Source organism: Lepidochelys kempii, chromosome 4 (genome assembly GCF_965140285.1).
Source record: "Lepidochelys kempii isolate rLepKem1 chromosome 4, rLepKem1.hap1, whole genome shotgun sequence".
In the NCBI taxonomy this organism is placed as follows: domain Eukaryota; kingdom Metazoa; phylum Chordata; order Testudines; family Cheloniidae; genus Lepidochelys; species Lepidochelys kempii.
Window position 1 is genome coordinate 27,729,909 of NC_136383.1, and position 14,148 is coordinate 27,744,056.

The 14,148-nt window shown below is 41.9% G+C and overlaps 1 protein-coding gene across 1 annotated transcript in view; it reads left to right on the forward strand.

Moving 5' to 3' along the window:
* Positions 1-2,613: 2,613 nt before the first annotated feature.
* The window catches only part of BANK1 (B cell scaffold protein with ankyrin repeats 1), a 298,828-nt gene continuing 287,293 nt past the window's right edge, over positions 2,614-14,148 (forward strand). The window contains exon 1 of the mRNA XM_073340798.2: positions 2,614-3,047. Coding sequence (XP_073196899.1) covers positions 3,032-3,047 — 16 coding nt within the window. The 5' untranslated portion in view covers positions 2,614-3,031. The remainder of the gene's footprint in view (positions 3,048-14,148) is intronic.

Genomic DNA, 14,148 nt, shown 5'->3' on the forward strand with positions numbered 1-14,148 from the left:
CTAACTGGGAGGCTTTTAACTAGTTTCAGCCAGCCCCTGTTTGGCTTCAGGTGTCCCAATCAACCTTCTCCCTGCCTTCTGGAAAGTTCTTAATTGGCCCCAGGTGTCTTAATTGACCCGGAGCAGCTGCCATTTCACTTATCCTGGTCCTAGGGATTTGTTTAGCCTGGAACTAATATATCTATCTCCCACTACTTTTCTACAGCCATCTGGCCTGGCCCTGTCACAGGTCTTAATTTAATATGTCTTTAAAAATCAGTGTAATCTAGATTTTTCCACACTATTCCCCCTCATGGCATCAAAACAGGAAAGAGTTAAGGTTGGTGACATAACTGTGTTTTTTATGCAACATTTCTGAATTTCTTTTAAGCATAATCTTAACTTTAAATTTCTTGGGTTTATAATAAACACAAGGGTTGACCACCAGGCCAGCCAGATTTCCCTACAGTTGTGCTTCCACAAGAGAACAAGCACTGGAGGCACAGCTAACAGCCTAATTTCACAGTATGAGTTCCTAGAAGGGAATACGAGTAATACAAAATAACTAGTCAAACTGACCTTTAAATTTGATTCCTGGAAACTCAACTCTTTGCTCTTGGAACGACTAACTTCAACTCATTTTTGCTCTTTGACTCACGGCTGCAGGTAGATCTTTCTTTTTCCCTGGATGCGAATGGTACCTGGGAGGCAACATACAATTTTTTTGTTCTTACTGGGACTACAGAGGTCTGAATTGATCTTCCTCGTTCATTATTGAATTATTTAACAACATAATTTGGCTTTTCTTCTTTATGATGTGGTCTTTCCACGATTTAGCTCACAATCATAGTGTGGACTACACCATCTTCTAAGCCATTTTGTCTAATATTTTAGTTTATAAGGTGCAGTAAATGTTGCTGCTATTTACAGAAAATAAGCTGGACAAATTATGTTAATTTCTATCACTGACATGTTCCTCCCCTCTTATGTGATATTATTCTCTCCTTCCATCTCTTCCGATTATTCCTTCTCTCACTCTAGATTATTTACCCGTTGCACTGACTCATTGCCATTAGCTTGGACTTCCATTAGAATGCAATAATAGTGATCTTTTGGACTATGGTCACTCAAGAATTAAACAATTTAGTGTTAGTGCAATTTAGTGTTACCTGATACCTATTATTTCAGAAAATGGAAACAATTTAAAAACTGACAGTCCTGACAATGAACCACATCCCAATCTCATAGATCCACTGACTATGGTGTTGTTTTGGATTTTCACGGTATAACATCAGAAGTCGACATTCCCCCCTCCCCCCCACCCAACAGCAAAAACAACCCCCTGCCAAAACATTAATTTGAAAAACAGCTACACAAACAGTGACAGCAGTAACAGCCCATGGTTAAGTTCTCCATTTTGTCCTTATAGCATGCAGATAACACTTTAAAAAATGCTTTTTACTGACACTTTTTTCCCCAAATGCTATCAATTGACCATTATCTATGACGCTTTTCAATGGTTCCAGTTTAGGTCCCAGTCCTGCTCCTACTGATTTAAATGGGAGTTTGGCCTTTATTTTGATAAGGTTCAGACATGGTCCAATGCCTATTGAAATCAATGAAAAATACCCTCTTGATCGATGGGAGTTGGACTGAGCCCTAAAAGCATTTTTAACGGATGGTGCACTTAAGGAGAAATTGCAAATACTACCACCCTTACAGTCTGATATTTCTAACATTTTTCAATTTTTTTCTCTGCCAGGTCAATAATTAATATAAAGCATAATAGGGTCGGGGAATTAAATCATTGTGATTTTGAACACTTTCCAAGCAGGGCATTAAAATTGTATTGCCAGGATAAAGATCTCTGCATGAAAGGGCATATTTCCAAAGTTCCATTCGTTCAGTCTGTTCTTTAAATACTGTACCCTGCTGGATTCATGATCTGGGCCCCTTTAAAAACAGACCCAAAACATCTGCAGATCTAGAAATGCTTTTGACTTATTTTTTTCTTTCTTCCACCTGAAGGCCACAACTAATGGCTCTAGACTGTTCTCAGTGGTAGCAGATGACAGAACAAGGAGTAATGGTCTCAAGTTGCAGTGGGGGAGGTTTAGGCTGGATATTAGGAAAAACTTTTTCACTAGGAGGGTGGTGAAACACTGGAACGCGTTACCTAGGGAGGTGGTGGAATCTCCTTCCTTAGAAGTTTTTAAGGTCAGGCTTGCCAAAGCCCTGGCTGGGATGATTTAATTGGGGATCGGTCCTGCTTTGAGCAGGGGGTTGGACTAGATGACCTCCTGAGGTCCCTTCCAACCCTGATATTCTATGATTCTAATGACCGTTGCTGCCATTAAGGGGCTCTTCCCCAGGGGAGAGAGAGACACTCATCCAGGTATCTCCCCCACCTCCACCCTGCCACAATCGTTTGAATCTGGTCTACACACGCCTGTGGCCCTCTGTTTGTTCCCTGCGTGCCACAAGCTACCGCTGAAGCTGAATGGGAGTCCTGGGGTGGGATGGAAAGCAGGACCCGTTGCCAAACGAGGGCAGCATCCCTTTCGCTGGGGCTGGGAGGGCTGCAGAGGGGTTCGGTTGAGGAAGGCGATTCTCAAAGGAACTCGCCTTTGGTTTAAAAGGAGGCGGGCGTGCGCCGGACCAAAGCCCGAGCGATACTACCCGCACCCCGGCCGCACCCTCTCCCCTTTCCCCGGCAGTGCAGGAGAGCGGGTCGCCACGGCTTGGGGGCGCCGGGCCCTCGGAAGGGCGCCGTCTCCTCAGCTCGACAGGAGGAAGCAGGGCCCGCGTCCAGCCTTGGGCGGGAGTTTCACTTTTGCAGCCAGCGCGGGAGCCGAACTTCCCCCAGCGGACGGAGCGGGACCCGCGCGAGGGGGCGGGCGGGGGCTGCAGCGGCAGGTCGGTGCTTCCGCGGTGGCTGAAGAGGGGGCGTCTCTGCTGCTGGGGCCGGAGCGACGCGGCTGGCTGAGCGCGCCCCCGGCCTCCACCTGCCCTGCGGAGAGGGAGGCAACGGGCCGCGGCCTGCGGCGGGACGATGACGAGCCCCCCAGGTGGGTCCGGGCTGCTGCCGGGATGGGGTGGCCGGGCCAGCGCTGGGGGTGGGAAGCGGGGAGGGAGCTGTCAAACGCCGAGGTCTCTTCCTCCCCCCGCCGCCCAGCTTGGCTTCCCATAGGAGGGGCGGGTCCTTCCCTGCTCCCACACCGGACTGAGAGACGAGCGGGAGGGAGCAAAGGGGCTGGAACTGGGGGTGCTGCACCGGCTCTTCTTCGAGTCCCCCAGCCCAGCCTGTGTCCCACCTGGCGATGCCCTTGGGGTGTGGTGAGCACTGCAGGGGAGACAGGGACCCACTTCTCTTCATGCCCTCCGGCGACGTGCTGTTGCCCAAAGCTACCCTATTGCGAACCCCGAGTCCTGCTAATGAAAAATAAAGAGTAGGACCCAACCCACCAAATATTGCCGGGTGGGGGGTGACGCTAGAAGAAGAGTGAAAACGTGCGTCCCTGGGGATTTCTTACTTTGCTTCCCTAAGCGAAGGATGGGTAGAGCAAAGCCTAAATTTTTATTTTGCAAAGTGTCTAACGTAGGAGTGAAAATGTCAGACAACTTTTTTTTATTTAAAGGGAGATGTGTAGTAGAAGACTTTTCTTCTTGCATTGAGAAATAGCTGTAGGGACCATTGCTTACTTACAAAAGAGTAAGTTGTTTCCTTAAACAAAATGAATACAGCTGGTATATGCGTTGTTAAATGGTGAACAATAACCCAGAATTTCTTTAGTGAAATATAATTGTAGACTTATGGCTTGGAAATATACAACCCCTCCAGTTTGGGGTCCTAACATCATATCTAGCTCAGTACAACCACTTTTAGGCAAAGCAGGTGAGGTAATATCTTTTTTTGGACCAACTTCTGTTGGTAAAAGAGACAAGCTTTCGAGCAACACTGAGCTCTTCTTCAGGTTGTATTGAAATGAAAAACAAGGTCAAATGCCCACAAAAACTGGATAGGTTTGCCAGGTTTTCGACCAGAACGCCCCATCAAAAAGGGACCTTGGTGGCTCTGGTCAGCACTGCCGACCGGGCGTTAAAAGTCCGGTCAGTGATGCGGAGGGTCTAAGACAGGCTAGTCCCTACCTATCCTGGCACTGCGCTGTGCCCTGGAAGCGGCCAGCAGCAAGTCCGGCTCCTAGGCGGGGGGCTACAGGGCTCCATGTGCTGCCCCCGCCCTGAGCACTGGCTCTGTACTCTCATTGGTCGGGAACCGCAGCCAATGGGACCTGGGGGGGCGGTGCCTGCGAGCAAGAGCAGCGCGCGGAGCCTCCTGCTCCGCCTCCCCCCCCCAACCCGGCCTAGAAGCCAGACCTGCAGGTCGCTTCCAGGTCACACAGCATGGTCACACAGCATGGTCACACAGAACAGGCAGGAAGCCTGCCTTAGCCCCGCTACGCTGCTGACTGGGAGCTGCCCGAGGTAAGCCCACGCCCCGAGCCCAAGTACCTGCCCCTGCCCTGAGCCCCCCCAAACCCCTCAATCCCAGCCCCACCTCAGAGCTCGCACCCCAGCTGGTGGGGGAGAGCAAGCCACTGAGGGAGGGGAAAATGTAGTGAGCGGGGGGTGGGACCTCAGGGAAGGGGCAGGGCTAGGGTGTTCGGTAGACCACTGGACCACAATGAAAGCTCAACTCACCCGTTCACCTTGTATTTCACTCGATTCCGATAAATATTTTGTTTTGGACATTTTAATTTGTTAGTGCCATTTCTCCAAGTGTTTTATATGACAAACTAAATTTTACTGAACACTTTACTGAAGAAGACTACCATTATTTTTCATAAGTGTTTAGCACCACAAGCCACACCTATAGCTTTATAGAAATGCACCCCTCCAAAATATCCATTAATCATATGTTGGTTCAACTTTAAACCTATGTATCATTACATACCAAAAAATACATTTCAAAAGTTATTGCAAAGTCAAGCGCTTGAAAGTTGGGAAAGGCTAGAATTAGGGTAGAATGGACCATATAAATTCTGGTCCCTTGGAACGTGCATTGTCACATACTTTTTAATTAGATAATCACATACTATTTTTTCCATCTCATTCAAAACACAGGATGGACAGTGTTCAGTGATCAAGGCATCTAATTCAATTTTTCTTTTTCTCTCATAATTCAATTTCTGATCTTCAGCCTTATTTACTACACGCCATCCAAACCCTGCACTGAATACAGAATTGTTCATTTTTTCATGGTCTTTTTTTATAGAGTACATTGCTATGGCATAAAAGTGCCTTACAAAAATTAATGCATTATTATTTCCATTTTACGGAAGGGGAAACTGACACAAAGAACATAGTAAATCAGGGGCAGATCCAGGATTAGAATTTCGGACCCCTGGACTCCCAACCTTGACCACACTGCTTAACTGAGGAAGAAGATACTGAGTATTTACAGTTCCCATTGACTTCAGGTAGAGATGAATGTTCAGCTGCACTTCTGAAAATGAGTGCCCCCTGGTATTTTATATTGGGCACCCAGAAAATGACAAACACACAATAGTGACCACCTGCCAAAAATTGTGTTTAAGAGACTTGCTTGATATCACATAGTAAGTCTGTGGCAAAGGCAGGGATCTATTTTCACAACTCTAGGAGACAGAAAAGTATTTTTACCCTCATCTTACCTATGAGAAAATAGATATGAAGGCCAGAATTTGTAAAAGTGTCGCTATTTTCAGTGCCATGATTGGGTGCTCGCTCTGCATGAGACATCCAGGACTTTCTTTTTTCTTTTTTCCCAGTGTTTTTAGGATTTTATAGCACTTTTTATGTTCAATACACTAACTGACACTCACAGCCCCCTTATGAGGTACAATAGAACCTCAAAGATATGAACATCAGAGTTACGGCCTTACTGATCAACTGGTTAGCATGTGGGACTGGAAGTAAGTGGAGACCAAAATGCAAAAAAAAAAAGGCAGCAAATACTGTGTTTGCAGTGGTCACCAACCGGTTGATTGCGATCGACTTGTCAATCCTAGTGGATGTCCCAGTCAATCGCGATCTCCGACAGACTTCTTTATGCAAATTCCACTAAACATACTGTACCTAGTGTAGATAAAGCATTCATGAATGGCAGATCTTTTATGAAATCTGTCTTCACTTATGGGGAGAGGCAGAGATACGATAATCCGCTAATGGTGATGCCATACTTGAGTTATATCTCTTCTCCACATTCATGAAGATAAATGTCATAACAGAGATTAGCCATTTTGTATTCTTTATTTATATAAAGTGCACTTCTCCCACTTGACAGAAATAAGTCATTAAAATTGATTGTGTTTGAATGGAATGTGTTAATCGTACAGGGGAATCTAGCCAATGACTAGGCTTGGAAACATTTGATTTTTGTATTTCATGAATAACAGAAAACAGCAATATATATTCAGTATTTTTAATTTTTTAAATTAATTTAAATGTATGCATTAATAGGAAATAAATAATGCTCAGCGCTTGACTTAATTAAAAATATAATATGTAAAAGTGAGTTTTAGAGACGATTCAGAAATAATATCACAGAATTTGATAATCATATATAATAATATCTTCTCAGTATTTCTTTGAGTATAATGAAATACTAAATTTTTTACAAGATCCTATGGTGTGCATTCACACGTGCACACAATCATGTTAGACAAAAACCCTTTTTGTGTATTAAAAATGCCCTTTCTATACATTTTGCTTATTAATGATGAAAATAGTTTGATAGTGTTTTGGATTAAAGGAAAAATCTAGTATTACTGAGATTTAAAGATTGAAATCTAATTATTCCACGCCTAATACTTAAAGGTCGAGGTTGATCATTTCATCTCCATCCAAGATGCTATCCAGCTGCCAGTGTCTTCAAACCACTCCTACTGGCTGGAAACGTAACTTCCTTTTTTAAAAAAAACATTCAGCATGGTCGTGGAAAGGAAAACCTTTTCCATTAAAAATTAAAACAACATCCCGATGACCTAAAATATAAAGGACCGAGTTTTTTTCTGCACAAAACTGGCATTAGAGGCTGGCATCATGGGTCATTCACAGGCATGTATCAACAGCTTTATAGGAATGAAAGATAATAGGGAGGGTGGGGATTGACTATGAAGGGCCTTAAAAGTAAATACAAGTAGCATATATTTGATGCAATAGAGAAGGGGGAGTCAGTGGAGGGTTTCAGTAAGAGGGGTCACATGGTCAAGGCTATGGACTAGGACAATTATCTTTGCAGCAGCATTCTGATGGCTATGAGCAGGACAAGCTTGCATTTCTCAAGGCCAGAGAGAAGAATGTTGCAGTAATCGAGATGTGAGATAATGAAAGCTTGGCTGTGAATTTTAGCTGTGTGGCTGATTTGGAAAAGTAATATGTTAGATGTGATGCAGAAAGAATTGGCACAATTCAGACATAGTCTGGATGTGAGGACCTAGTGCAGGGGTGGGCAAACTATGGCCCGGGGGCCGCATCCAGCCTTTCAGACATTTTAATCCGACCTTCGAGCTCCTGCTGGGGAGTGGGGTCGGGGGCTTGCCCCGCTCTGTGTGTGCCATGGTTTCGCATGGCTCCCAAAAGCAGCCGCATGTCTCTCCTCCGGCTCTAATGCGTAGGGGCAGCCAGGGAGCTCCACTCCCTTCCCCCGCCCCAAGTGCTGCGCCTGCAGCTCCCATTGGCCGGGAACCACAGCCAATGGGAGGTGCAGGGGTGGCACCTGCAGATGGGGCAGTGTGCAGACCCACCTGGCCACGCCTCCACATAGGAGGTGGAGAGGAGGACATGCTGCTGTTTCTGGGAGCTGCTTGATCTAAGCACCACCCAGAGCCTGCACCTCTGACCCCCTCCCATGCCCCAACCCCCTGCCCCAGTTCTGATCCCCCTCCTGCCCTCCAAACTCCTTGGTCCCAGCCCAGAGCACCCTCCTGCACCCCCAACCCCCCATCCTCAGCCCCATCCCAGAGCCCTCACCCTCCCGCACCCCAAACACCAATTTCATGAGCATTCATGGCCTGCCATACAATTTCCATACCCAGATGTGGCCCTCAGGCCAAAAAGTTTGCCCACCCCGACCTAGCGAGAGGTCTGAGCTGAAGACGAATCACAGTGTTTCCTTTTCTTGCAATCTTTTAATAAGTCTTGTGATATTTGATGTGTCTCTTAAAGTCCTAATTTCTGAAATCATTTGGTTTATGTGAAAATCTCAGATTTTGTCAGAAAACAGTAAGTTTCAGTCTCAATGGTTTGTGGACAAAAACTTGAAAATGTGAATCCTAAAGGCTTAAGTATCAGAAGGCAAATACAAAGAACCCAGATTTTATTATTTTTAAAAATCCGGTGTGTTTTAAAGCCAGTCTTACGATTTTGAAAATCTTGATTTATGATTTTTGAATGCATGGGGTTGCACATACTGGCATCATAAACTTCGAACAGAAAGAAAGGGGGGATGTTTTCAAAGATATTTGAAAATCATTGCTGAAAATCTGCCCTCCCATACTGATTTTTCTTTGTAACTTGCAGTTGAAAAAAGTAAGAGTTCTTTCAGAAATGAACTCACCCAAAGCAGTTTCCTTTCCTTCTCTGAACTCTTATTCCTCTCTCCTGTCTCTAGGTGCATGGTCATCTCATATGCTCACTGAAGCTTAAAATAAGCAGTAGATTACACACATCTGAGTTTCATTGACACTGAAAAATTATGTCACTGAAGCCACAGTACAGGCAAAAGAAAGGGCAACAGTCTCAATTTCTAAAAGGAGGAGCATCTGTGTCCAGGGGGATGGGAATTGCAATATAAACACAGTTCTTCTGCTCTCTTGTCTCTGTTTCTCTTGGTGCTGGTCTCTGAGTACCTGGTAAGCTTACATACTCCTCTATTTTTACACGTGCAGTAAAAAACCAACCAACCAAAATTTAGAACATTTGAACATAGTGCTACAGTAGGCAGTACTAGGTTAGAATTTTAGCTGCATAGGGGACCCATTCATTTCTGATTATATTACTAGATAATCTGTTTAATGTAAAAGTAGTAACAGATTTTAAATGACAGGTTTCAGAGTAGCAGCCGTGTTAGTCTGTATCCGCAAAAAGAACAGTACTTGTGGCACCTTAGAGACTAACAAATTTATTAGAGCATAAGCTTTCATGGGCTACAGCCCACTTCATCGGGTGCATAAGTATTTGCATAAAACAAACCCACATTTGAAATATTCAAAATAGCCATGCAGTTAAGAAGGGAAAAACAAATACTGAGGTCTGAAAGTCAAATAGAGATTCATATTATTTCCTAAGACAATATGGATCCTTATTTATCATCTGATACCTCCCTATTTAGAAATGAAACAAAGCTCTCTAATTATTCATAAAGTCTGATTTACACTTCCATTGGTTCTGATATTTAAGGCAAGCTAATTTTAGATTTTTTTTAAAAAAAGGCATAGTTATACAGTTCTGCAAAGTTTCTTGAGACTCCGTATAATCTCAAAAAATCAAGACATCCTGTATATAACATGGTATGTGAGTATAATTTAAGAATGCATAGCTGAGTTTGGAAAGCACCCTTTTTGCTCTTAGATCACATGGTTAGCAGCTGTAACTGCCTTGAAACATTATACAAGTACTTATTAATAGCAAGTATTTGTGGCTTTGATTCTCTCCTTATTAAAAGTTGGAGTGTGATGAATAGTCATTTTCATTATATGGCCAAACACCAGATACTGACTTCTTATGTTTAGCCATGTAATGAATACCATCAAAGAACCAAATTGTATAAACTGTATTTTAGCAGTGCTAAGAAATAACTTTCATGATAAAATAACTCAGAGCATCCATAGGAACTATTACGTAGTTATCTGCTGGGTATAATCTATGTTCAATATAAGCACACAATAATAATTGTATTACTTTCGTCATTCAATAATTACATACAATATTAGCACTCGATATAAGTACGGATTAATAGCACTGTAATACTAAAGTAAGCAATAATCTGAATTTTCTCTTACATGGTATGTTTTAATCTTTAATATAGTTTAAAAAATAAAGCCTTTTAAACAGATATTTGCTTTTTTACACTCTCTTCATAATAGTATGTCTGTACCTCACAAACAGAAAGAAACTGGATAGGTACTTAAATGAAGTGGACAGACTTTCAGAAGTGCTCAGTACACCGTAGCTGCTGAGCTCTTTTGAAAATTTGGTCCAGAGAGATTAAGGCCAAATTTTTCAAGTGTCCACTTGTTCTGTGTGTCTGTGTGTCTAGCCTTGGACACCCTGGGCCCAATCTTCAGACGTGCTAACCAACCATTGCCCCGTTTGACTTCAAGTGGAGTTGTGGGTCCTTCTAAAAATCAGGCCCAAGATGTCTGACCTGGTTAAAAAAGGGGGTGTGTGTGTGTGTGGGGGGAGGACAATAAGTGGCCACTCTGAATTCCAAGTTTGAGCTGACGTTTTATTAATAAATAAATAAATAAATAAGTTAGAGCACAAGCCCAAAGGGCTGACTCCTGAAAGACTGCCACCTTTGCCTTTCTTTTCTGTTATTCATTTCCCATCTCTTATAATGGAAACAGAGAGAAAAGGACCTTTGTTTAGTTTGTTTTGCTTAGAGAACCCCGCATATGCTATGAACTTGGAGGGGGGACATTATAAACAACTTGAAGTAGGATCTGGTGGGGACTCAGGAGAGCCCCAAACTCTCCCACATTTTGAAATGCTGAAAACTTGTTAATATTTATGTAGGCATGAAATGTGTGCTTGCTGCATAATGGGAGTGAAACACTGGTGCACAAAACAACTTATACCAGTGTAACAAATTGTCTTGAACAAACATTATGTAAGTATAAAAAAAAACCCCAAATGTTTTAATTGGCGAAATGAAAAATTGGAACATTTCAGGCATCCTGAAAAAATAGTTATCAGGATACTATAACACCATGTGAAAAACTATGACTGTGTTGATTTAAAAAAAGAAATGACAGCCTTACCTAAATGATTTGTCCGAGATTACACAGGAAGCACGTGACAGCTAGGAAGAGGACCTAGAATTCCAGTGCAGCGTCTTAATCAGAAGACCATAATTTCTACAGATAATAATTAGAATACAAACATACGTTGTAAAAATTATTCAGGGGTTTTACCACTCCTTGAATTTCTGTGCAGCATCCTGACACAGTGGCCATGATTGTGATCCCTTAGGTAGTGCCTATAAAATGCCCGGTGAAGGCATGAGGCTACAGTGGAGGTGGCTCTGTGAGGGAGCCACATTGTACTTCTCCAGTGGTAATGCAGTGGCTAATCACCTCTCAGCTGGGCTCATGGAAGGAGTATATTTGCCTCAGGACTAGTGCCTCTGGGATCTTTAACTGGGTGGTTGTGTCCTCATGTTGCTGCCTGCTGTGGTGTATAGCTTAATGCTACAGCTGAGCCCTATAGTTTGTACCAAATAAAGACCCAGACATTAATACTTGAAATTTGTTGTTGGTAAATGGTACTTTAAAAATAAAGAAAACCAAGAAAACCTCACAAAAACTCAGCTCATTGATGATCTGTCTATATTATATGCATCTGATGAAGTGAGCTGTAGCTCACGAAAGCTTATGCTCTAATAAATTGGTTAGTCTCTAAGGTGCCACAAGTACTCCTTTTCTTTTTGCGAATACAGACTAACACGGCTGTTACTCTGAAACCTGTCTATATTTTAAACACTTACCCAGTAGCATTTAACATATTCTATGTACTGGTGAGGGGACATTGTGTGAATGCTCACAAAGAAACAGGGTTAGAGACTGTGGAATCTGTAACTTTTTTTCTTACTTAAACAACAGAGCCAGTTCAGACAATTGTACCAAATCTGCATAACTTTGGAGGAAGTAAACACTATCTAGCAAACAACAAACAAACCAATATTAACATTAGCCAAAAACACCAACAATCTTTCTTATACCCAAACAAAGACATAAAGCAGAAAACACTGAGCCCCCCCGCCCCCCAGGTTCTTTGTATCTGTCTGTTTACATCCATGATTCTGCAAACACTTAAACATGTCACTTTATGCCTATGGGTAATCACCTTAGGTTCCTTGGTGCAGGGACTGTGTGTACTTCTGTGTCTAGTACAGAGCAAACACCGAGGTAGGCACAAATAATAAGTCATGATAGCTCCACTTGCTGGATATTTGTATATTTTATTCCACAGAAATAATACTGAATATCAATATATCACAGCATTCAGCTTGAGCGCTCCATGGAATGAAGGAAGGTTAGCTGGTGGATCGAATAGTAATAGTACTCAAGTTGATTGTTAGTTAGTCAAAGGTAAATTTCTGTGTTTGAAAAATACTACTATTTGTTAACAAATAGAGTTCTTGTAGGATATAGATCACATCCCTAACAACATTTAACATATTGAAGTGGTAATGTCTTTGTCAGTGTTCAAACTTTTACAAGATTTTGCTGAATAGAAAATGAATCAATACATTGACTTAAATTTTATAGAATTGAAATATATATACATCATATTTTCATATAATGTATGCTTATTATTGTTTTGGTTTACCCATGAAACATTTTACACTTTGTTAGTTGAAGGATGGAAAAAATACAATTGTGTGCCTGGAACAAGTTCAACAAGAATAGCTGAAAACTATTTGAGGACTGAAATCAAAAGACCCAACCTTTAAATAACATTAGTTTCTTCCTTAAAAATAGAAGCCTACAGGACTCAATTAGTTTAACACCAAAGCAATACTGAGCAGTAAAAGCAAACAAATAGCACTCCTGTCAGCCAATACAAAATGTGGCATCCTCCAGATTGTACTGATGTTTGTATTAATTCAAAAATCAGTCACAGTTGTTCACTCGTTAAACAAGTCATAATATGCTTGAGTGACAGAAACTGCATGTTAAGTTAACAAATCATACATACAGTAGAACTGTCAGATACCAACTTCTGGTTCTGTTTATTTTTCTTTTTTAAATGTATAATACGCGCTAAAACTAGTAAATACTGTATGCACTATTAATCAGGCTCTACAGACATTTAAATTTATCTGACCTTCTGTGCAATTTGGCGTAATTACCAGAAGTAACTCCTGACGGTGTTATTTGTAGGAACAGAGCTAATGTGTTAGGGTTCCTCCCCCCCAGAGGCTTTAACGTTTTCAGTAATGTCCAAACAGCCAGGTCCAGATCCTCTTCCATGGCTGAGGCACATGCAACATCAGTTAGGAGTGTGTGTGTATGTGCATGCACACGGAAAGAAGCCCAATCAGTTAATCATACTCCAGTAGTATAGAATTCTCCAGAACACTTTCATCCTCATATAGGGCCCAGTTTAGCCAAGTGCTTGAACATATACTTAGTTGAATCGAAGCCTTAACTTTTTATTCAACTGTGCAGTTGACTTAAACATAATTTTTTTAAAATCTATCTGTAGTCCATCCAAGTTCTGCTCAAAATTGAAGTAGGGTACCTAAAGATTTAAGGTTTGATCTGAAGCTCATTGAAGTTAGTGGGAAGACTCCCATTTACTTCAGTGGATGTTGGTTATGTACCTAAGCAACACCAAATGAACTGAAACCATGTTTTTATAAGCTTAAATGGCTTTACCTGAATCTAGAGAACTACATTTTGAGGAGGGCAGGCCAGGAACTTGGGGACGGTATCATAATATTACGTTTTAATATCCAAACCAAATTTGTATCTCATTCACACTCCTATAGTGATCTGAAAGTTAAAATAAAACTTCTAGCACAAAAAGTAGGGCTAGATACTGTAGAATTTAATAAAGATTTAATTAGAATACACAACAAATAAATCTAGCTTGGAATGGGATTTCAAATGTAGCAAATCCAATAAAAAATGCAAAAAGCTCAATACCACCCCTATTTTCAAGAATTCCAATAATTCTACTATTATAGTCTTTCGGAAAGTTTCCCATAGCTTCAAGTTTCCTGCATACAGAAGTACTGGGTCAGTTTCCCAGCTGCTGTAAATCATTATAGCTCCATTGAAATCAATTGCAGAATGCTGATTTCACGCCAGATCAGGATCTGGCCCACTATCCTTAATCAAAATTCCACTTAAAGATTTCATACTAGCATTCTGTGTTTGTAATTCGATAATCTTATCA